The 24270-nt window shown below is 33.3% G+C and overlaps 2 protein-coding genes and 1 long non-coding RNA gene across 3 annotated transcripts; 2 read left to right on the top strand and 1 right to left on the bottom strand.

The window, feature by feature from the left end:
* Positions 1 to 526: 526 nt before the first annotated feature.
* On the bottom strand, positions 527 to 2410 carry LOC134691667 (keratin, type I cytoskeletal 10-like). Its single transcript, XM_063552230.1, has 3 exons — positions 2034 to 2410; positions 1195 to 1297; positions 527 to 601 (listed from the first exon to the last, which is right to left on the bottom strand). Exons 1-2 carry the CDS (start codon positions 2335 to 2337, stop codon positions 1236 to 1238), a joined length of 366 nt encoding a protein of 121 aa, XP_063408300.1. The 5' UTR covers positions 2338 to 2410; the 3' UTR covers positions 527 to 601; positions 1195 to 1235.
* Positions 2411 to 9207: 6797 nt separating this feature from the next.
* LOC134691666 (uncharacterized) lies at positions 9208 to 11557 on the top strand. Its single transcript, XR_010102174.1, has 3 exons — positions 9208 to 9539; positions 10795 to 10882; positions 11499 to 11557. It is a non-coding gene; the product is annotated as an uncharacterized LOC134691666 (long non-coding RNA).
* Positions 11558 to 16300: 4743 nt separating this feature from the next.
* LOC134690640 (E3 ubiquitin-protein ligase TRIM71-like) lies at positions 16301 to 20301 on the top strand. Its single transcript, XM_063550621.1, has 2 exons — positions 16301 to 16396; positions 18365 to 20301. The coding sequence occupies exon 2, from the start codon at positions 18420 to 18422 to the stop codon at positions 20232 to 20234; it is 1815 nt and encodes a 604-aa protein (XP_063406691.1). The 5' UTR covers positions 16301 to 16396; positions 18365 to 18419; the 3' UTR covers positions 20235 to 20301.
* Positions 20302 to 24270: the final 3969 nt, after the last annotated feature.

The following is a 24270-nucleotide window of genomic DNA, read 5'->3' as shown; positions in this document are numbered from 1 at the left end:
TTTACATGAGATTTTGTGTGCGTCAAAGCCAGGCAGTATTTATACCATGAATTGTACAAATGGAGGCGAAAGATACCAAAGCGATTTGAACTCCGAAGTGGAAAGTAATCAGACAAAATGACAAAAAAGACCAAAAAACCAAAAGGCCAACATCAACATACAGAACACAACATAGAAAACTTAAAGACTGAGCAACACAGAACACACCAAAAACCTATGGAAAGCCAACGGGGTTAAAATTTCTTTCTTCGTATCTTGTCAATTTGTTACTTGTTACTACTAGTATGTGATTTGTCAATTTGTATATTGATGTAACCGGGGTGATCTCATGTGCTGCAGAAGGAATCATATACTCCTGCTCCACCGATGGCACCCGTTGTGTTGCTCATGTAAGTACAAACCGGAAGTCTAATTCAAGACAACGCTGCCATTTCCATTTCAGAACGAATTATGATTGCCCAGTTTGGACAAAAAAATATGTGCAAAGAACTATCATTATATCTTAAAGCATTATGAAATAATAAAGTCAAATATAAGTATTTTTATTTTATTTGTAACATTTTTTTACATGTCAGTGCTGTGTGGTCTGGCCGTCAATCCCCTGTAATTAAAAAAATAATATTAATTGTTAAAACTCTTTATATCGCAAAAAATACATGACAAATTAGAAATGTATAACAATCAGAAATAAAAGTACGGGTTTTAAGATATTTGCGACATTGGAAATAGATCGAAATCGGAAGAACATTTTTGTTAAACAACAATGAAATATATCGCGCAGCAATTTTTTAACAAATGTAGTTCGAAGAACAGCAATTAAAGTGCTGTTTCTTTGCTTATTATGTGTTTTTGCTGTCCATTTGCTGATTTTTTTGTCTTGGATGTATACCTCATATCCTTTGTTTTTATATTAATAAAAATGATGTAAAATGTTTAGATAAATGAGGCTAAAGGTTGACCGCTAAACTATAGATGTGTTCCTTCCACGCAACCAATACTTCTTCTCAACTACTTTTATGACATTATTTTGGTTTATCACCGTTGCAGTATATTCAAATCCAAAAAGCTGAGAAAATTGCATGATTATGCCCATGAATATAAAAGTTAAGACATTTGCAAAAAAATCATAAGCGCTTTTTTTTACGTTCTTATATTGAAAGTTCTGAGCCCAAAATAAATTGACGTAAAACTTACCTATAAGCTGTATATATATATAAAAAGTTCATTTTTACTTTTTAACCAGTTGTGGCTACTGAGGTTCTGTTTGCAAGAAGCAGACCCAATAGTGCCAGTGGAACTACAAAATAAATATGATAAGTCAGTAATGTTACGACAATTGTGGCCTCATTAATGTACAGTGGCAAATATCAGATACATATTTAGGATCAATTGTATTCAGTGGTTTAACGTTGGTCACTTGTTTTTTTATATCTAAAATCCATGAAATAATTAGAGTCTTCTGTTATAAATGTAATTTAGAAAAAAAAAAATTGTTTTAAATATTCTTCAATATTCTGTATCATATTAAAAAATGTAGCCGATATTCATTACTTTGACATTTATACAATAATGCAGTTCCAATTAATGGGGCTTTGGTGAGAGTTCCCGATGAAAGTCAATAAAAATTAAAAAAATCGTAAAATTTCTGTTTTGACATATTTCATGTCAAGCAAGTTGTTAGTTCTAAAATTATAGTGCCATCATGGTTAATAACACCAAGACTTAGTGTTAAAATAAGGAGGAAAATTTTGCAAAATAAGAGATAACAGCTAGTGCCAAAATAAAGAAAAAAAGAACGTTGTATAATGGGAAATGAAAACAAGCCTTCAAAAGAGAAAAAGAATGTTGCATCATGGGTGAACATCAAAAGTCATAATGAAAGAAAGAAAAACGTTGCATTGTATTTCTTTTGCTTTTTGGCTTTTAACAAGTAAAGAAAATTAGGCAAATCTAATAGTAAATTACAATTAATTACATGTTTATATACGAAGCTCAATGCAGACGAATTGTACACAATTATTAAGTATACTTACGAATAAATGACCATTTGTTGGGGTTATTGTAACTTCCAATGAGATATTGGTCGTATGCCAAACGATTCCTTTCATTTAAAGTAGCAACGGTGTTAGCGTATGTGGACAATGGGTAACCTCTACTAACAGTTTGTCCTCCACCACCATAGGCCCCATAACCTCCGATTCCACCACCGCCGCCATATGCGCCACCGCCATATGCACCTGCGCCTCCAAATCCAGCTCCACCGCCGAATCCTGTATAACCATTGACAAGTACTACTGCTAGTACACAGGGAACGAGTAATAACAGTAATTTCTGCATGATGTTAGAATGAACCCCCTATTACTGAGCAGACGACTTTTTGAGGAGATTGGGCATTTTGTGTCAGATCGAGGTTTTTATACACCGGTTGTCATGGGATTGTTATCCAATCACCCAGTACCGAAGAGTGACGCACCACTGGTCACGGAAATTGTTGGGATGTTTTGTAACTTGATGATTGATACATTGGCCGAAATATGATTGACAAATTAGCTGTCATTCATTATATTCCGGGTAAAGCTGAGGTTAATTCTTATTTCTATGTTGTCCTTAATAATAAACGTCAAATGTCCAGAGGGGAATATTGTATTTCATGCAATTCCACATAGTCCTATCAGTAAAGTCTTAGAGTTTTAAGTTCACGAAATATAAAACAGAAGATGTGGTATGATTGCCATTGAGACTACTATCCACAAAAGACCAAAATGACACAAACATTAACAATTATAGGTCACCGTACGGCCTTCAACAATGAGCAAAGCCCATACCGCATATAGTCAGCTATAAAAGGCCCCGATAAGACAGTTTAAAAAATTTCAAACGAGAAAAAGTTCCATACCTTTGATAAGTTGATACTTATAAAAAAAAAAGAATGCTACAAATATTGAAATAATTTTTAATGTATATAGCTACAATGATAAAAAAAAACTCTATACAAACTCATATATTCATATAAATTACATTATTAAAAAAAAAAAAGAACACACCATATACATGTATCAATCAATACTGATAGGACATACAGTACTAGAAACGTGCGAATAGAGTGATCATACACAAACATAAATTATGTAAATACACACAACTCTTTACCACCATTTTTTATTGTCATAATTAGGCAATTTAATTTTTTCGTACCGAAAATGTAAATAACGACACTTCAAACTGACCGGTAGAATTTTATTGTTACACGAGTAAAACGAGGGACGAAAGATACCAAAGGTAGAGTCAAACTCATAGATTGAAAAGATACCAAAGGTAGAGTCAAACTCATAGATTGAAAAGATACCAAAGGTAGAGTCAAACTCATAGATTGAAAAGATACCAAAGGTAGAGTCAAACTCATAGATTGAAAAGATACCAAAAGTAGAGTCAAACTCATAGATTGAAAAGATACCAAAAGTAGAGTCAAACTCATAGATTGAAAAGATACCAAAGGTAGAGTCAAACTCATAGATTGAAAAGATACCAAAGGTAGAGTCAAACTCATAGATTGAAAAGATACCAAAGGTAGAGTCAAACTCATAGATTGAAAAGATACCAAAAGTAGAGTCAAACTCATAGATTGAAAAGATACCAAAGGTAGAGTTAAACTCATAGATTGAAAAGATACCAAAAGTAGAGTCAAACTCATAGATTGAAAAGATACCAAAGGTAGAGTCAAACTCATAGATTGAAATAAACTGACAACGCCATGGCTAAAACTGAAAAAGACAAACAGATATATAATAGTACAGAAGACATAACATAGAAAACTAAAGCCTCAGCAACATGAACCCCACTAAAAACTGGGGGTTATCTCAGATGCTCAGGAAGGGTAAGCAGATCCTGCTCCATATATGGCATGAGAGGTGTTATATATAAGGAACAGGGTCTGCTTACCCTGAACATTTGAGATTATCCCCAATTTTTGGTTTCTGTGGTGTTTGGTGTGCTATTGTTCGTCTGTTCGACTTTTTTATGATATGGCGTTGTCAGTTTATTTTGAACTTAAGAGTTTAAATGACCATTTGGTTTCTTTTATCCTCTCATTTCCATTGTTTCGGACGTTTGTGTACGCTACTGAAAATATTACCCACAATGCAATTGATTCTGATATGGCGTTTTACTAGACTATTTTATTTAGTCCTGATAAGAGTTAACTAATAGGCCTTTTTTATTACCGAAAATTGGCTTAGAAATATACGTACAAAAAGGGAGAACCCCCAACAACCTCCAAATCCTCAAGTAGGGCATATGCGGAAGAAATGTGTTTGCGTCCAAAATATTTTCTTCAGTAGCGTCACAACTTTTGCACAATTAGTTTTTCAAAATGATTATGCGGTATGGGCTTTGCTCATTGTTGATGGCCGTACGGTAACCTATTATAGTTGTTAATTTCGGTGTCATTTTGGTCTCTTGTGGACAGTTGTCTTATTGGCAATCATACCACATCATCTTTTGTTATACATATCAGTAAGGTATAATATTACTTCAGTTTTGCCCTTATAGATTTTGATTGAAAACAATTACTTCCTCTACATGAATTTCTTAAATCGGCAAAATTGATAGCTTTGAAAAATTATGTTTGCTCAAAATGAGCAATATTAAAAACCCTAAAGGATTGTTACCATGGAGAGGCATACATGTGTAGGCTTTTGTGCCTTATAAACGAAAAGTGCCTTAAACAACTGGGCGAATATGCATACAATGACTTGTAACGAACGGGCGAATATGCATACAAGGACTTGTAACGAACGGGCGAATATGCATACAAAGACTTGTAACGAACGGGCGAATATGCATACAAAGACTTGTAACGAACGGGCGAATATGCATACAAAGACTTGTAACGAACGGGCGAATATGCATACAAGGACTTGTAACGAACGGACGAATATGCATACAAGGACTTGTAACGAACGGGCGAATATGCATACAAAGACTTGTAACGAACGGGCGAATATGCATACAAAGACTTGTAACGAACGGGCGAATATGCATACAAGGACTTGTAACGAACGGACGAATATGCATACAAGGACTTGTAACGAACGGGCGAATATGCATACAAAGACTTGTAACGAACAGGCGAATATGCATACAAAGACTTGTAACGAACAGGCGAATATGCATACAAGGACTTGTAACGAACAGGCGAATATGCATACAAGGACTTGTAACGAACAGGCGAATATGCATACAAGGACTTGTAACGAACGGGCGAATATGCATACAATGACTTGTAACGAACAGGCGAATATGCATACAAGGACTTGTAACGAACAGGCGAATATGCATACAAAGACTTGTAACGAACGGGCGAATATGCATACAAAGACTTGTAACGAACGGGCGAATATGCATACAAAGACTTGTAACGAACGGGCGAATATGCATACAAGGACTTGTAACGAACGGACGAATATGCATACAAGGACTTGTAACGAACGGGCGAATATGCATACAAAGACTTGTAACGAACAGGCGAATATGCATACAAAGACTTGTAACGAACAGGCGAATATGCATACAAGGACTTGTAACGAACAGGCGAATATGCATACAAGGACTTGTAACGAACAGGCGAATATGCATACAAGGACTTGTAACGAACGGGCGAATATGCATACAATGACTTGTAACGAACAGGCGAATATGCATACAAGGACTTGTAACGAACAGGCGAATATGCATACAAAGACTTGTAACGAACGGGCGAATATGCATACAAAGACTTGTAACGAACGGGCGAATATGCATACAAAGACTTGTAACGAACGGGTGAATATGCATACAAAGACTTGTAACGAACGGGCGAATATGCATACAAGGACTTGTAACGAACGGACGAATATGCATACAAGGACTTGTAACGAACGGGCGAATATGCATACAAAGACTTGTAACGAACGGGCGAATATGCATACAAAGACTTGTAACGAACGGGTGAATATGCATACAAAGACTTGTAACGAACGGGCGAATATGCATACAAAGACTTGTAACGAACGGGCGAATATGCATACAAAGACTTGTAACGAACGGGCGAATATGCATACAAAGACTTGTAACGAACGGGCGAATATGCATACAAAGACTTGTAACGAACGGGCGAATATGCATACAAAGACTTGTAACGAACAGGCGAATATGCATACAAGGACTTGTAACGAACGGGCGAATTTTTCTATATGTCTTACGATACACGCATCAGCACTACGATATCTTATTTAGTGTTTTGTATAAGAGTGGGTCTGAAATAATTAAAAAAAAAGCATGGTACTAATACCCCGGCATAAGGATCATTTAGTAAACCGTTTAACAATCGATCTTTATTTTTCCAACTATTAACAAGAGTGTGGATAAAGGGAGACAAATAAGACTAGTTTAAAGACAAATTTTCCTTATACAATATAATATAAATCTTCACTTCTCAGTTTTGGACAAAATTTTTGTTATACTGTTTATTCATTATTGTACCCTTTCCCCTCCTTTACTGAGAGACAATCAAATCGTCAATGTTTTTCAATTATTTTGTAAAACTTCGTGATGACGGAGCGATTTAATTGTCTGTTTCATCAGTGTTAAGTTCGAGAAAACATCTTCGCATAAGTGCTATCTCCAAAAATAACATTGTGCAATAAAATACATGGATATAAAAAGAAGATGTGCTATGATTTCCAATGATACAACTGTCCACAAGAGACCAAAATGACACAGACATTAACAACTATAGGTCACCGTACCACCTTCAACAATGAGCAAAACCAATACCGCATAGTCAACTATAAAAGGCCGCGATATAGTCTGCCTTCTTGAAATGTTCCTTTTCGTGGGCAGCTTCTTAACAAACAAAAATGTTTAACTTTTTCAATTTTACGCCCGTGAAAATAACCCGCTATACGGTATCATATTTTTAAATATCAGAAGGTTTGGATGGATAGGTTTTCGATTCCTTAATCTTTTATATTCTAGGCCATGTGTCTATATTCTTGATTTAAATTGGCGATTATTCGTTTGTGACAGCTCATCACTCCTAACATTGGACAGTGTTGTTAAATCACAACATGAAAAGCAACTGTAAAAATCCGTCGGAAAGGGAACTAAGCAGATTGGCATGAAGCACACACTGGAAGTAAAAAAATACTGAAAGGACCCGGTCTAAGAGTAATAGCAGTTACTGAAAGCTTCTTCACACCCAACTAGCATCCAACAAAGCATACGTATCATACATTCCACCAACTATTGTTAAAATAACAGGTACACAAATAAATGTGTGCTTTATGTGTACTTGTACTTGTACAATATATACTCCGGTGCGGGAATTTCTCGCTACATTAAAGACCCGTTGGTGACCTTCTGCTGTTGTGTTTTTTTATTTGGTCGGGTTGTTGTCTCTTTGACACATTCCCCATTTCCATTCTCAATTTTATATATGTTGTTGGAAAATATAAAATGTATATGTATTTGTACAAGTACAAATAAAGCAAAAATGTGTATACTTGTTATTTGAATAATAGTTGACTTTTTTCAGAAAAGAGACTTTAAGTTTCCTGTTGCACCGTTTCTATAAGCCAACGGTAATGTGAATATATTTTTTGAACCAATGGTAATGTGAAAAAAAAAGTTGTGGAACATTTCATTTTTAGCTCCATTTTGTGGTGCGCGTTTAAAATATGTCCTGTTATTTTTTTTTTAAATATATCCAAAAAAAACAACAACAAAAAACGCAACAATTTGAAATTTACTTACTATTAAATTGTCGGTTGTAAATTACAGGATAATAACAATATGTGTACATTGTCAGAAATGTACTCGCAACGAAACAGGACTTAGAAAAAGCTCGATGAGCGTCGCTTTTTGATCTGTTACCAAAGTTTACATAAATAAATATATTTTCCGGCAATGTAGATATTTTTTCTATAACCTTTTTAAGTTTTAATTTCAACCTTTTTTTTTTTTAAATTTTTTACAACTATAAGATGATAACAATAGGCACATTTAGTTTAGATGAGAGTATGTTTTAAGGGGCACCTCATGAGTGAGTGCATCCTTGAAGTTGTCTGTAGAGGTTTGGTTTGAGATATCGGGTGGTAATTTGTTCCAATCTTTTATTGTTTGGAAAAAAAAGAAAATTTTAAGGTTTCTTTATTACATTGAAGTTGTCTGTATGTCTGTTGATGGGTAGTTCTTGTTCTAGACTGGCTTTTATTATAAGTATATCTTGCGATGGTATTGCAATTTCATTGTTGATGACTTTGTGCAACTTTTGGAGTCTGGTTTTTAGTCTGCGTTCTTGTTAGGATTGCAATTTTAGATGTTCTACCACACTGCTGGTATAATACTGTAATATCTGTTGCAAGTATATATCTTGCAGCTCTTCTTTGTACTTAAGTTAAGACGCAATAGTCAAGTTGTTTTTTAGATGATAAAGTTTCAAAGTCGATATTTATAATTTCTAAAATGCAGAACTTCGGGATCATGTAAAAACTCCAATTAGAAAGTAACCATTTTCGGATTACCGTGCGTGAATGTGGAAATATCTACTACGAAATCAAAAGTCAAAGCCAATTTGATTATTAATATGCTTTGTCTTTCATCCACTATATATGTATGTGTGTATTCCCACAAACCAAATACAGATGTCGGTATAGCCGATAGATCTATAGAGAAATTAAGATAAACAAAATTATTTATTAGGGGAAATTCGCCTAATTGCGGATAGCGGCGATATGATAAATTATTTTTTTTATCTTAATTTCTATAATAAAACATGATACTTTCAATTGGGGTATAGAACTTTTAGTGCCAAATATTTTTGAATTTTATTTTAGACTTAAACAATTGGTAAATTTAGAATTGAGGAGCCTAGTTGTTAATATACTTGTATTAAATAAACATTTAGTAGTGATCAATAGTATATTTTGATAAAATAAAAAAAAGTTGTACCTAATCTTTAAGGTTGAACACGAATTTTCTTATGATCATTCATCATCCTTATGACAATGTTCCTTGGTCAACTCTTCACCTACACGAATTCAAGTCTGTTACACAACACGAGAACCTAGTTGTCATGAAATACCCGAAGGTATAAATTGTTTGCCTTATTCTAAACCATTGATGTTTAGCGAGTGTCGTAACAACTAGTTGTAGTATAAAAACCGAATACGGGTAGAATTCCGACAATCTCCCAGTCAGAAAGGTCTAAGTTGTAAATAGGGGATTCACATTGATTACCAACATGAAACAACTGTTGCTTCTAGTTCTTCCGTGTATTGTTGCAATAGTTTTGGTGAATGCACAAGCAGGTATCGGTGGTGTCGGTGGCGTCGGTGGTGTAGGTGGCACAACTGGCGGTGGTATTGGTGGATTTGGTGGCTATCCAAATAATGCTGTCTATTATCCGTATCCCGTTCAGAGCAGAACTAGACCTAGCATTATCGGACCACTATTGCAAGAAATCCAGGCAGAAAACAACAGAGCAATGATCGCTAATCTTTGTAAGTCACTTTTATTTATATATTTTTTAAGGTCGTTTTAATTTTACGAAGTAATGTAAATGTGTTATTGGTTTACGAACCAAAGTATTAGTATCGAATTAGTACAATTCGAATTCTTAGGACACTTATAATTTAGAGCTAATGCTTGGGGTTTTTTTTAAGTCTTTTTTTTAAGAGCTAATGCTTGTAGTAAAAGTTTTTGGCTTGCTTGTAGTACGGTCAACGTTTTATAATTATAAAAGGAAGCAATCAATTCTTAGGGACGACATCAAAAGATCGATGCAGGATAAAAAAAACTTAAATCTTATAGTTTGGGGTGGGGGGTTCAACATTGCTGCAAGTTTTGTTAATCCATAATCGCTTTTACATATATCCATATAGGTTAATCTAGTGAAAAAACTATGTGAATTAAGTTTTTTCATCCTACATTTAACTTTTATGTCCCTTAAATAAATGCAAATAAGATAGTTCTGTAACTAGGGTATCGATACAAGAGGGTCTTCATTTCTTTATGTTTTACTATTTAGGATATTTTTCTCTGTTCTTTTTATGCTTTCTTTGCTAATGATAATCTTTTTTTCTTTCTTTAAGATTCTTTTATCCTCTTTTTATGTCAATTTTTTCTCTCTTTGTTTGTTCGCTTTTCTCGTTTTTAAGCCCCTTTTATGGGCCCCTTTTATATTATAGTTTGTAAAGGTCGTAATGACCCTCGTGATTTGTATACTAGATTTATTTACACCTTATATATGAGACAATAATGATTTGTGATATACGGCAATAAAAGAGCAACCAAGTATCCCGATCAGAAATAATCGTAACTACTCGGACATTCTCGGTTACGTAGATACAATAGCGAGAATAGCCGAGTAGTTACGATTCAATCCGAAACCGGGTAATGAAAAGTTTGCGACTGTTGGAAAGTAACATTCGGATCCGACTTGCAATTTTGATATTTTCTTGACATTGGAAACATACCGGGTGACTCTAGTGTCGATGGGACAGCTTATATTACAACCCCCTTTTTTTTTAGAAGGGGGGGGGGGGTATTATTTTTTTTTCTTTATGTTTTACTTTTTGTTTTGGTAAAGACTGTATTCAATCAGTCGATTCACCAATTAATTATTTGATCGTATTTTAGTCACATCAATTAATTAATTAATCAATTGTATTTCAATCAAATCAATTAATTAGTTTAGGAATTGTGATTTAAACAATCAATCGTATTTTAATCAATCAATTTTATATTATATTTCAGTTGCTTGGGGCTTGCTCTTAGCAGTAATGAATAACTTAACAGGAATTATCAGTTAAAGACAATTTGACGAAAATTAATGTGTTTCAAGGTAAGTTCAATCACTTACAGAATATTTGTATTTGTACTCAGCCATACATATGTGAAAAATAGCATGTACACATGGACATACATATGTGAAATAATATTTTATGTACACTTGGTCATACCAGAATTAAATACTTGATATTCTTTGGGGAAAATCTATATTAAGAAATTGCGAGAGCAAACACATCCATACCTAGAATGATTTATTTCCATAGGAAGGTGAATCTAACGTTAATGGCGTCACGACGATGTTTCTCTAAAGTCTCATTGTCTTAAAAAAAAATATTTGAAGGAACTATTGAAAATCTAGCATTGCTGCGATAACGTTTATATGAAACCTTTCTGTATCAGAATAACGAAGAAGCATAATGTTATAATCAAATACAATTCATTGCATAGTTCTCTCTTTGACATAACAGTTATGAAGTATTTCTATTATACAAGCTGTTAACTACATGAAGGTGTAATATGTGTAAAATGTTTTCTACTTTAATTATAATTTTTTATTCATATCAAAAGTTAATCTAAACATAAAAGAAATGTTTAAGACTTTTCATATTTGTAAATAAATATTGTAAAAGTTATTGCACAATTAAAAATGCTCTTTTGTTTACTTTCAGGGGGTATTTGGCGGCCAGACATCATGTGTTGACAATTTATAATAAATTAGTTACTATATTGTGCGTTTTGTTTTCTCATTTGGTTTAGATACCACCGCAAAACACTATCATCTACACATTTATCATACAGAGGTCATGTATAGGTATCTGGCCTTTTTTTAACAATAAAAGTTTTTGTGTCGATGAAAATATTCGATCATTTAGAGTATTTAAAATACTAGTTTATCAAATCGTAGAAAAAAAGTTTCAAACCACCATTTAGTTCTTTAAATGTCCAATACCAAGTCAAGAATATGACAGTCTGTTCTTTATGTATGCTTGCGTATTAAATGTCCAATACCAAGTCAGGAATATGACAGTCTGTTCTTTATGTATGCTTGCGTATTAAATGTCCAATACCAAGTCAGGAATATGACAGTCCGTTCTATATGTATGCTTACGTATTAAATGTCCTATACTAAGTCAGGAATATGAGTCTGTTCTATATGTATGCTTGCGTATTAAATGTCCAAGTCCAAGTCAGGAATATGACAGTCTATTCTATATGTATGCTCACGTATTAAATTTCCTATACTAAGTCAGGAATATGACAGTCTGTTCTATATGTATGCTTGAGTATTCTGTTGTTGCACTTCAGTGTTTCTGTTGTTCCGTTGTTTCCCCCTTACAGTTGATGTGTTTCCCTGGATTTTAGTTTGAAAGCAGATTTGTTTTCGGTCAATCGCGATTTATGATTTTTTACCAGCGGTATACTACTTTTGTCGTTGTATTTTCACATTATATAGGGATATATGTTATATATCATGTAGATGGTAAAAACGCAATAATAATATTGAAGTGCTAGTTATTTGAAGGTTTACATATTCTACACATCGTTTTTGATTTTAGATAAAAGGCACGAATGGTGATTTTAGTAGATGAGGAAAGAGGGTAGATCTTGCTTTTTTTTTGCGTTTTTTTAGTCAGAATTCCTCATTATAGTTTTCTATATATATCAGAAAATGTGATCTGAGTGCCAATGAGACAACTCACCATCCATATTTTTTATCAGATAATATTTCCATTCCCCCTTGTGTTATATTTTTAACCATTGAAGCTATGTTAGTCGGTTTGCAGGAACAAACCCATAACATTTTACTAGATGGCTTTCAGATCATTTTTGTTAATTTAGTTTAAGCTTAAAAAGCTTGTTTATGTCAGCGTAAAATAAATGGAACACAAAAACAGGTGCACGTCTTCAATAATTGAACAGCCTGTTTACGAATTTTTGAGGATCTTGGTTTAAAAGTTGTTTACACAAAATTGGTTCAAACGTTTCACAGCAGGACCAGTCAACTGGCCGACTGTTTTTACTTTTAGATAAGAGATAAAGTGTAGTTTTCAATGAGACAAATTGAAAAAGATGAATTTCATAAATTGTTATCAAAGGTACCAGGCTTATTAAGACGCGCGTTTCGTCTTCATAAGACTCATCAATGACGCTCTGATCAAAATAGTTAGATAGCCAAAACAAGTAAAAACCGACGAAATCAAAATCTATATCAATAAAACTATCTTACATTTCACTAAATTATGTAGTAAGTGCCCAATGGAATAGTTCTGTCTTGATTAATTTCAATTTGCAACTTTCATTTCACATGACCCCATCAGGGGTATCGGAATATGAATAGTAATAACAACAATCATATCTTTACAAAATAAGTAATGAAAGAAATGAAATCATGGTAACATTTGCAATGTTATAAAGAACATGTTTTATGAATAAAATAGACTCGATAACTAGAATACCGAACTCCGAGGAAAATTACCTAATCAAATGACAAAATAACATTTTATTGACAACTATGTGTGAACAACAGAAAATTGACATATTAATTTGAAAAAATGTTCAAAATAGGACTACAGCAGTCAACATTGTGCTATAATCTTAATCACAATAAAAACAAACAAATATGAATTTGCAATGAAAGTCAAATCTAACTTTTATGTTGATACTTGGAACATTAGTTTTGCTTTAAGTCCATTTATCTCACAATATATATATAATATACATGAACTGTTTGCATGAATATATCCTAGTAAATGTTTTACAAAGAATTTGATTATATACGACCTTGTAAAGTATGTAAAGATAAGTGCTGTAGTTTATATCTGCGTGAACTGGGACCTAATATAACATTTATATAAAGTCCCAGCTTTGAATAAAGTACTTTATCAACTTGATTGATTTCTTATAAGTATTAAGTAATCTGAACCCGAATGAATAAGTTGCTATATTCTAATTCCTAATCTCTACCATGTTTACGACAGCTACATCTGGTCCGAGTACACAGTTATTTCGTAGTGCATTTCTTTTAGACACTAAATGTAAATAAAAAAAATCCCACCTGCGCTTTCTCAATAATATTTTAACAGTGTGTTGTACTACTTTTGGGACAAATTATATCAAAATTATAGAAAACTTCATCAGCTCTAACTCAAAATATGGACAATTTTGTGTTAAGAGGGTCTTGAAATCTTTTGACAGCTTCCGAAGTGCTAATTTTTGACCTTTTTCAGCTGGACCTAATCACTACTTTACCTAAATATTTATGACCCAAATTTTTTTACAGTGTCATTTCATCCAGAGGACAATAAGGTATTCAATTTTCATCAGGCAATATTGACCTTAGATGGATTGGACTTTTCTTTTAAGGTCTTAATTGTTCACATAGATCTTCAAGGAATCAAGTTTTCATATATCTGTGGATTTCGACTAAATTCACGAAGTGTTAATTTCAGTTTTATCGTGATGTATAGAGTCTTACTACACAAAATAGATAAATGACACAAATAAATGAAAACATATAAAACAAGACGTTATGTATTTCATGCGTCTGATGCGCTTTTTCTGGATTTACCTTCATCAGGTACTTCCAAAGTTGAATATTTGAAAGCTAAGGATGTATAAGAACCAAACCAGTTGAATACTATATGATCAAAAAGGACATAAAATAGTCAAAATGAAATCCATCAAACGTCAACTTTGCCTCAGGAAGTTGAAAAATTGGTTTCTATATAATTTCCACAAACACGAAAGGACCAATGATAAAAGGCTTTTAGCAAATCATGTCAATAAAATTGAGAATGGAAATGGGAAATGTGTCAAAGCGACAACAACCCGACCATAGATCAGACAACAGTCGAAGGCTACCAATTGGTCTTCAATGTAACGAGAAACTCCCGCATCCGTAGGTGTCCTTCAGCTGGCTCCTAAACAAATATATACTGCGGATTTATTATTATTCGTTAGATACCAATTTTCGTGGATTTCATGGGAACAAGTGAACCACGAAATTAGTACCTACGAAATAAATGAATACACAGTATACTAGTTCAGTGATAATGGACGTCACACTTAACTCCGAATTATACACAAGAAACTAAAATTGTGTCGGGGTTAAACATTTTTTTTTAGATCTCCTCCCTCCCTCTATACCTCTAGCTAATGTCGAAAAAACAAACGCACAACAATGTGGACAGTAAAACTCAGTTTAAGAGAAATCCGAGTCCGATATCAGAATATGAAACAAAAGAAAATAAACAAAATGACAATAATACATAAATAACAACAGACTACTAGCAGTTACTGACAGCATCGAAGTACCGATCATGACTACTGTGGTGGTGATAACCTCGGTACAAGTGTTGTGTAAAATGAAAACAACACTTTATCAATTTCACGCGTTTAAAGCAAAACGTTTCTTCTTTTTCACAGAAAATAATACTTGGTAAATTTAATGCATTTACATTTGAAGCGCTTTTCTTGATATACCTTTATCAGATATGCTCAAAGCCAAATATTTGAAAGCCGATGATGTATCAGTACCGACGCTAGTGAGAACCTATAATATGAGATCCCAAAAAATTTAAAATGATAGCTAAATTTAGTGAAATCAGTCAACTACAAGTAAACATAAGGAAGTTTGAGAAGTAATTTCTTAATACAATGTCGTACCGGTAGCTTATAAATATATAACGGATAATTTAGAAACACCCAATATTATAGAAATATATGAATACAACATAACGTATATTTCACCAGTCCGTAGCACGTTTCTTGAATAAACTACACCAGGAACGCTCAATGGCAATGTATACATGACAACAACATATTGAAAAATTTCATGCGTTCAAAGCTCTTTTCCGGATTTACATTCATCAGTAACGCTCGAATAAGATGATATGATAGCAGGGGATGTATAAAATTTGAAACAGTTGGAAATATGTATGACCAAAAAATAAATACCTAAAATATAGCAAAATCCATCTAAGTTCAATTTTATCTAAGTGGTTGAAACCTTGGTTTATTTCTAATTTAAACAAATATAAACAACCAATTTTAGAAAGGTTTGATATAAATCAGTACCTAAATTGCACCTACATGTACACTAGTATTTGATTAAAAGAGACTTACAAACAAGTGACATGATTAGTTAGAATCACTTATTGCTGTGAATGTAGTAGGTGCAATTAAAAAAAAACATGGTATCCTTCTATTGAAGTCTGGATCAGAGTGTATACTGTTAATACTTTTAGGATACATTTATGTTAATACAGGACCGCCCGCCCGTACCGTGGTTTCGTAAATGTAGTTCAACAACAAACAGATTCAGTAGACGCACGAATACGTCAAAGTTATAAAAAAACTTAAAGTTTGACGTCACGTGATAATATATACTTCAGATGAAATCAATCAGATCAGGTGCAGTATTTAACATTCCGAGGTAGACCCACTACATTTAAATATCCGATCGATATTCTATACTTATGTTTTAGTATGCAGTCACCCGGAAGTCTACCTGGTAGACCTTTGTAGGTAATACACATTTAATACACATTCAAAAACCGTTATACAGGTATGGGACATTTTATATATATATATATTTTTTGAAACATAAGCCATCTTTTCAAATTATGAAAATTTTTGTGTTACAGTAGTTATCAAAGGTGCCAGGACTAAATTTAATATACATGAAATTATCAATAAATGCAGATATAAATAATCAATTAAAAACGACTTCCGTTTTATTCAAAATTCAACAAAACACCCTTTTCAACAATCTATACATGTTCAAACAGCATACACCTATAAGATAATTGTCATAATTTAACTTTTAAAATGCTACTGGAATTAGCGATTGTCTCCGAATAAAGGCGGCAATAAGGTATATAAAATGACAGTCATGGATTATATGCCAAAAAATAACGGACAACATCATTGGAAAAAAGAAAGAAAACAAACAGAAAAGATGAACAACATTCTTCAATAAACTACAAAGAAAACAAAATAATAAATGTTAGGTCAAGTTTGACTATATCCCAATTGTTACTGTCATAAAACGGGAACGCATGCACTATTTGCTACTCGATCAATTATTAACCTGTGATATCTAAATGTACTACATAGCAATATAATATTTCCCACAGAAAGTAACCAAAAATTAGCGTGCAATAAATTCTAATATTGAACTAGTGCTTAAATCTTAAATGCATGACGTAATCAACGACAAGATCTTAGTTTAAATCAATTTTTACTTTCAAATATTATATTGCTATAAAAAAACAGGGTTTTTGCATGAATAATGGGGATATAATTCATGCAATAACACTATAATATACGTGGCCATGTACGTAACAATATTCAAGATAACATGGATTCAAACTTTCTATGCTGATATCGAAACTTTAATGTACTTGTCCGTATAATTTGACGGGAACTAGAGCATTTTCAGCAGTTTTGTTTGTTCATTTTAAAACATGATCAACATTGTGTCAAAGTCAATATGTCCATTAATAGTAGTTATAAGGTTTGAACGCGGAATAAGCTTGCTGCGATCAACAATTCTAATGTTGTGTGTGAGGAGAGAGCAACATAACAGGCATAACAATAAACAAGTTATACGCTATTGCAACAATCAAGTATACAATATTTTCATGAGTATAATCTATTCCAATGGGGATATGGTTCTTACAAATTACTGAAAATGATTTATAAACAAAGTGCCTGGACATTAAATTTTCAATTCAGAGACTGACATTTTCTGAACTTCTTTGGTTCAGCAGTACAAACTCTTTTAGCCTGTGTAGCCATTAAGGTTATGTATGATGTAAGCTAACAAGTAGGCTTATACAATGTTGCACCAAAAATTAAATCAAGACTAACAATAGGAAAAATGTATATGTAATGTCACAAATATTGATAAAATAATAATATTAAATATAAATGTTTATAGAACATATTTAATCTGCCTAATTATTGATCGGTTGAGACGTTCAAGATATTGGCATATATGCGATCTTTTAACAACATTTAAATTAGTACATGTAACAAATTACAATGGTAAGATTAAACACTATCTTGTTTGATCTATATGAAGTAAAATATTTAATTTGTATAATACATTTAAAGATATCTGAAGCCTTATCAGATTAGAGGAACTTGATTCACTATTTCATTTATTAGAATATTATAGAATTGTCACAACTTTTTAACTGTTTTCATCAGTTTGAAAAGTTCTTCTAGCACAAATTGTACTACATGAATAAAATACTTAGTACGGATACATCACATTGTATGAAAAAAAATTGCTGTAAAATCTGCATTTTATGTTTTGATATGAATATGCAAACTTAGATATTAAAATATCAAAGCAAAATGGCGAATTAAAAATGAAGATTATAAAATATGTGTACTTGTGTCATTCTATAGCTGATTCCCTCTGTATTGTTATTTTGTGTTTGAATTTATTTTGATAATCAAGACAGTTATCTTTAAAATTCCTAATTGTCTCATTTTTAACACTTATTATGTTCTGTTAATTTAGGGCTGATATATCGACAACTAAATGTTAACCATAGTTTAAAACAAAGACGATAGCAATGAGCTGTGAAGAAAGTCAAAAAAGTTCAAGCAAAAGCCAATCAAAAGGGGGAATTCTAAAAAATTCAAGGAAAGGTCAAGAGGACGAAAACACAGCTCAAGTACCTGTTCCGGCTCACAAAGCCTGTGAACTGTGTGAAGGTGCTTCGTACGAATGGAAATGTATTGAATGTAAACAGTTCATATGCACAAGATGTAAAGCTATTCATAAAAAACAAACTGCTACAAGAAAACATCAGGTCGTCGATGTCACTGATGTTGGCTCTGATCCTGCGGCTAGTTCATCATGCGATACACATAAAGATGAGCCGTACACCTTATATTGTAAAGACTGTACAGTTCTCGTGTGTACTAGATGTATAACTACTACACATGAGAGTCATAGATTCTGTGAAATAGAACAAGTAGCAGGGAAAACAAAGAAACGACTGGAAGAATACGTCGAAAGCTTGAGAGAAAGTCTAAGAAAATCTAATGAAGTTGCAGACAGGTTTCACAGAGATAAAAGGAAAGCTTTGAAAACTTACGATTCTGTCATAAAGTCCGTTAACGAAAATATAAAAAAAATCATGGAGGATCTAGAAAAGGGTAGAGAGGGGCTGACACAAATTATCGAAAATGCTAAAAGCGAGGCGACACAAGAGGTTAAGCAGTGCGAAAAAGAATATGAAGATAGAAAGAATAAAATATGTAGACTGATTAATGCAAGTGAGTTGGCATTACAATCGAACGATAATATTCGAATTGTACAGCACCAGTCATCAGTAGAAGACCTTATAGATGTGTTGCCACCAGAAGTTGAAGATATAGAAATTAATGTTCCAAAATTTGTACCCGTTTACGCTACTTTTCCCTTAAAACCAGAAGAAATTATAGGAAAAGTGCATATTGATGCAAACAGAGAGAAAAAGAAGCATCCACCATTGAGAAAGAAGGATTCGATTCTAAGTAGGATAAGTCTTGACACTGATGTTGGACCACTGATGACAACTTCAATTAGACATACATTTCGAGTTCAATCGCTAAGCGATCGAAGTGTAGGATGTCTTGCCGTCGTCAGTGATAATGAGGCATGGGTTGCATGTCCGTATGATCAGAATGTTTGCTTAGTGCGCAGGAACGGAAGTCTGACAAAAGAAGTCCCTACTGATTTCAATATTTCTGATATTGCTATTACCAAATCAGGTGACCTCCTGTTATCTTCGGCTGAGAGTCGAAGCTTAAAACTGCTTTGTAAAGATGAAATTGGATTTCGAGATTTTATGGACACGTTCCCTTCCGAACCACATGGTGTCAGTGTCGCGGGAAATGGCGAGATTCTAGTGTGTCTTACGGATGGAGATTTTGGTCATGTGACAAGACTTTCAGAGACTGGGAAAATCAAGCAAGAATATGACACCTATGTGGTTAAAGACCAGTGCTACCTTCTGAGAAAACCCGTCCGTTGCGTGGAAACGTTAAATGGAGACATGTGGATTTTAGACGAAGCTGCAAAGAAAATCGTTGTCCTGAACAGCGAAGGGAATTTTAGATTTTTATGGGACGGTCCAAATAACGAAAACGGTAAAATACGCATCGAACCAAGTGGCCTTGATTGTGATGATAATGGTAATATTTTGGTTACAGATTATGACAATGATAAAATATATCTCATTAATGCAGACACTTCAGAGACGGAAACTTTGCAAATCGAAGTTAAGAAAGAACCCATAAGAGATCCATATGGCATTGCCATACATGCAGACAAGTTCGTATGGGTTGGCTGCGATGACGGAGTGGTACACGTTATGAGATACCAGCGACAAATACCGTGAACATTAGTTAATCAGATTTGCTGTTAATGTATTCATTTTTAAAACAAAAATTGCATCTTTTGCACAATACGTGTCATCTTATTTTTTGAACGATAAATTGAAGTTTTGCTTCACATATTATAAACCGAAACATTTGACTGCAACCACTATAGTATACTACAAAACGCACCGTAAAGAGAGTCTGAATACCTGTTAAGATGCATATTCATTTAGTGTATATAAATGAATGAGCTTAAATTATTGCAAGTTGCAAGATAAAAATGAATGCATGTATACTCATTCTCCTATCGGAAAACTGGTAGATTTCGCTAATCCATATTATCGATCTGCCGAGGTCGAAATGGTATATAAGTTTTATCGTTAAACCAATGCAATGGACTTCTGTTGCGACGTAGATCACGTATCTGTGATAGCTAGTTAACCCCATACTACGCACCGAGCGTCGAGCATGTATGTTTAAAGGAATATTCATTGATTATGAAATGATTATAAATGCGAGCCATACCACATTTATAGCAGACCAGTTGGTGATACAAAGCGACTATTTATTTTGAAAATATAATGATATAATGTGAATGTTAATAAGGATAATAATTTAAACGGTACCAATTGTATTTACTGTAAAGGATGGGAACATCGAAGTGCTGACCAAACTAGAATGGATTTCTGAATGATAAAACAAGAGTGCACACACTGAAATGTCTCGCCTTCTTTACTAATCCTTGATACTATCTTGATAGACCTAAATATAAAGCTTTATTACAACTGTCACATAAACTCAACATTAACCAAGAAAATGAAACATTGATCAATGAACCATGCCAGGCAGACATGTACAGCTAACCTGTTCTTCAATACAACTAATATAGTTGACTTATTACTTATAAATAAAGAAAAACAGACCAAAACCCAAACACTTAAAACTTAGCAATGGACCGTGAAAATGAGGTCAAGGTCAAATAAAACCTGCGTTACCGACATATAGATCATAAAATATTTCCAAACACCAAATATAGTTGACCTAATGCATACAGTATAAGAAAAACAGACCAAAACACAAAAACTTACCTATAACCACTGAACCATGAAAATGAGGTCAAGAAGACACCTCCCAGTTGGACATGTACACCTTACAGTCCTTCCATACACTGAATATACTAGACCTATTGCTTATAGTATCTGAGATATGGACTTGACCACGAAAACTTAACCTTGTTCACTGTTCCATGAAATGAGGTCGAGGTCAAGTGAAAACTGTCTGACAGGCATGAGGACCTTGTAAGGTACGCACATAACAAAACTAGTTATCCAATTATTTATAATATAAAGAGAGAATTTAACATTACAAAAAATCTTAACTTTTTTTTCACTGAACCATGAAAATGAGGTCAAGGACATTAGACATGTGACTGACGGAAAGTTCGTAACATGAGGCATCTATATACAAAGTATGAAGCATCCAGGTCTTCTACCTTCTAAAATATAAAGTTTTTAAGAAGTGAGCTAACATCGCCGCCGCCGCCGCCCCCGGATCACTATCCCTATGTCGAGCTTTCTGCAACAAAAGTTGCAGGCTCGACAAAAAACCAAGACATATTCTAACATTTTAGGACTTAATAATCTTTGAAACTTCGAAGATATATGTTTTAATGCAGTGTTAAAGAATGATTATAATTTTATAAAACTTGATATGTACCGTTTTCAATATATGCCAATATAATAGTCTAAAATTTGAGAAGTGTAAATGACGATGAAGTATGAACAACACTGTACGTGACAAAAAAATTAAAAGACAAACTAATCCGTAGACGGCCTTACAGAAAAAAATAACCAAGTAATAAAACGAACCCTTGGCTAACGAATAGAAACTTATGGGCTTCGAAAGCGTCAGCCGTGATTGACCTAAACGATGTTCAGGCATTTTAGTAAGAATGACTACAGTGTAACGTAATTTAAAGACACATGTGAAAATTGTACTTAAACTTGTTTCACTCAGGTCAAACTAAGGGCGATGCATAATTGGAATATTATATTATATTGCTTTAACATGCACAATATTCAAGCAATACTTTCCAGTACTCATACATCATTTCCTACTTAAGCAAACGGCCGAATGATGCATCCACAAGAAGCACCTCTCATTTCAAAATTAGAAATGTGATATGATAACCAATTAGACCACTATCCACCAGCGTCCAAATGAAGTAGATGTAAATACTTATCATTTATAGTCAACTGTACGCCGTTTAACAATGAGAAACAAAATACCGGAAGTCATAATAGTCGGCTATATGAATAGTTATTAAAGGTACAAGAATAATGTGAAACAATTCAAACGAGACAACTAAGGCCATAATTTTTTACACTACTAAAAATGAAAAACGCCTGCAACCACGTTTATGAAAGCCTGGATATGTGACGGAGAGTATGATTAGAATAAATGCACAACACAGTCCTATCACTGTTGCAGATAGTCGTAGACAATAATGAATGGGAAATGTCACCATGCGACACAAATCACCCACTTGCACTTTAATAACGGGAGACAACTCAAAAACTTTTAGGGCGATTCTGCCCGAATTTGTACTCAACCCGAGTTATGTGCATATGTTTCATTACATCTAGTTGAGGCAAACTAATCTAGAGAACAGAAAAGAAAAAAGTTTTCCATCAGTAAAAGGGCATATTATAAACTCTAGATCAGTATCAGTGAAGCCACCAACATTCGAACTGAATCTGTCTTGTTCAGTTCAATTTATATTGGCAGTGTCTGCGCGTACCCGCATGCGGGTACGAATAGTCAAATTGCCGTTCTAGGCTGCCCGTACCTACATCCGGTTTTCTAATAAAAGGCCATCGAATAGGGAATGAAACGTGAAATATGTAAGAAAAGTATCGATAGTATAGGGATTTCGTGTAGAACGAGTGAAGAATATGAAAAATAATATTTTCAAATTGTATTTAATAATTAAAATTAAATGCACAATGATGGAAAATGAATCTGTACAGTCCCTGAAAAGAAAAAAGTAAAATAAAACTACTAAAATTAAAGCTGGAGATAATAAAAATTAAAGAAGCAAGTTATAATATCAATTTAAACCAATTACAAAAGATTCATGTAACTAATTAAGATTTGGAACACATTTTACATATCAAATATGATTGTTTTGGCACGGATTTCAACCCGGCTGCACATTTCAAATGTTGCCAGCCTCCGTTCACGTTTCATTAATCATTATTACTTGCTTCTTTAAATTTTAATTTTTATAAACTCATGCCGTAATTTTAGTAGTTTTATATAATTTAAAATTTTAGTTTCTGTTTTACATTTTACTTAAAGATTATTTTAAAATATCATCTGGGTATATTTTAATTTATAAAAAAATTATTCTTTAAATTTGCATTAAAATTTTATAATAGTATTAATTTCTATCATGTTTTTCTTTTACAGGGACTGTACAGGTTCATTTTCCATCATTGTGAAATGATTATTATGTATCATTATTTAATAAATACAATTTGAAAATACTATTTTTCATACTTTTCACTCGTTCTACACGATATCCCCATTTTATCGATAATTTCCGTAGATATTTCACGTTTTATACCCGATCCAATGGCATTTTATTAGAAAACCGGATGTGGGTACACGCAGCCTAGAACGGCAATTTGACTATTCGTACCCGCATACACTACCATTTATATTGGTTTTGTGTTTAATAACTTTGTAATTAAGTTTTGGCAAGTGTATTCCCATAACTATATTTTTTTCATTGTCTAAAAATAAAGCGAGATAACGTTGTTTTTTTTTGTGTTGAGTGAATCTATATCTTGTTTTGGTTAAGTGTAGTGCTATAACTTTATTTCATTGTTTCAAAGTTAAATTGAGATTCTGACGTTTTTATTTGTTGTGTTTATCCATATTTTGGTTACAGTGTATTGCTATAATTTTTTTGTTTCATGGTTTCAGATCGAATGGACCAAGCTGTTAGCTGTCAGTGGGTGTCGATGAGAACGGACGTGAAATTTTTGCAGA

Source organism: Mytilus trossulus, chromosome 11 (assembly GCF_036588685.1).
Source record: "Mytilus trossulus isolate FHL-02 chromosome 11, PNRI_Mtr1.1.1.hap1, whole genome shotgun sequence".
In the NCBI taxonomy this organism is placed as follows: Eukaryota; Metazoa; Mollusca; class Bivalvia; order Mytilida; family Mytilidae; genus Mytilus; species Mytilus trossulus.
Note: the sequence above shows the minus strand (reverse complement) of the source record. Positions and strands in the feature narration are given on the sequence as shown.

Coding starts and splice junctions, on each gene's coding strand:
- LOC134690640 (XM_063550621.1), top strand. CDS start 18,420: ATGAGCTGTGAAGAAAGTCAAAAAAGTTCAAGCAAAAGCCAATCAAAA.
- LOC134691667 (XM_063552230.1), bottom strand. CDS start 2,337: ATGCAGAAATTACTGTTATTACTCGTTCCCTGTGTACTAGCAGTAGTA. Junction 1,298..2,033: donor CAACAAATGGTCATTTATTC/GTAAGTATACTT, acceptor TTTATTTTGTAG/TTCCACTGGCACTATTGGGT.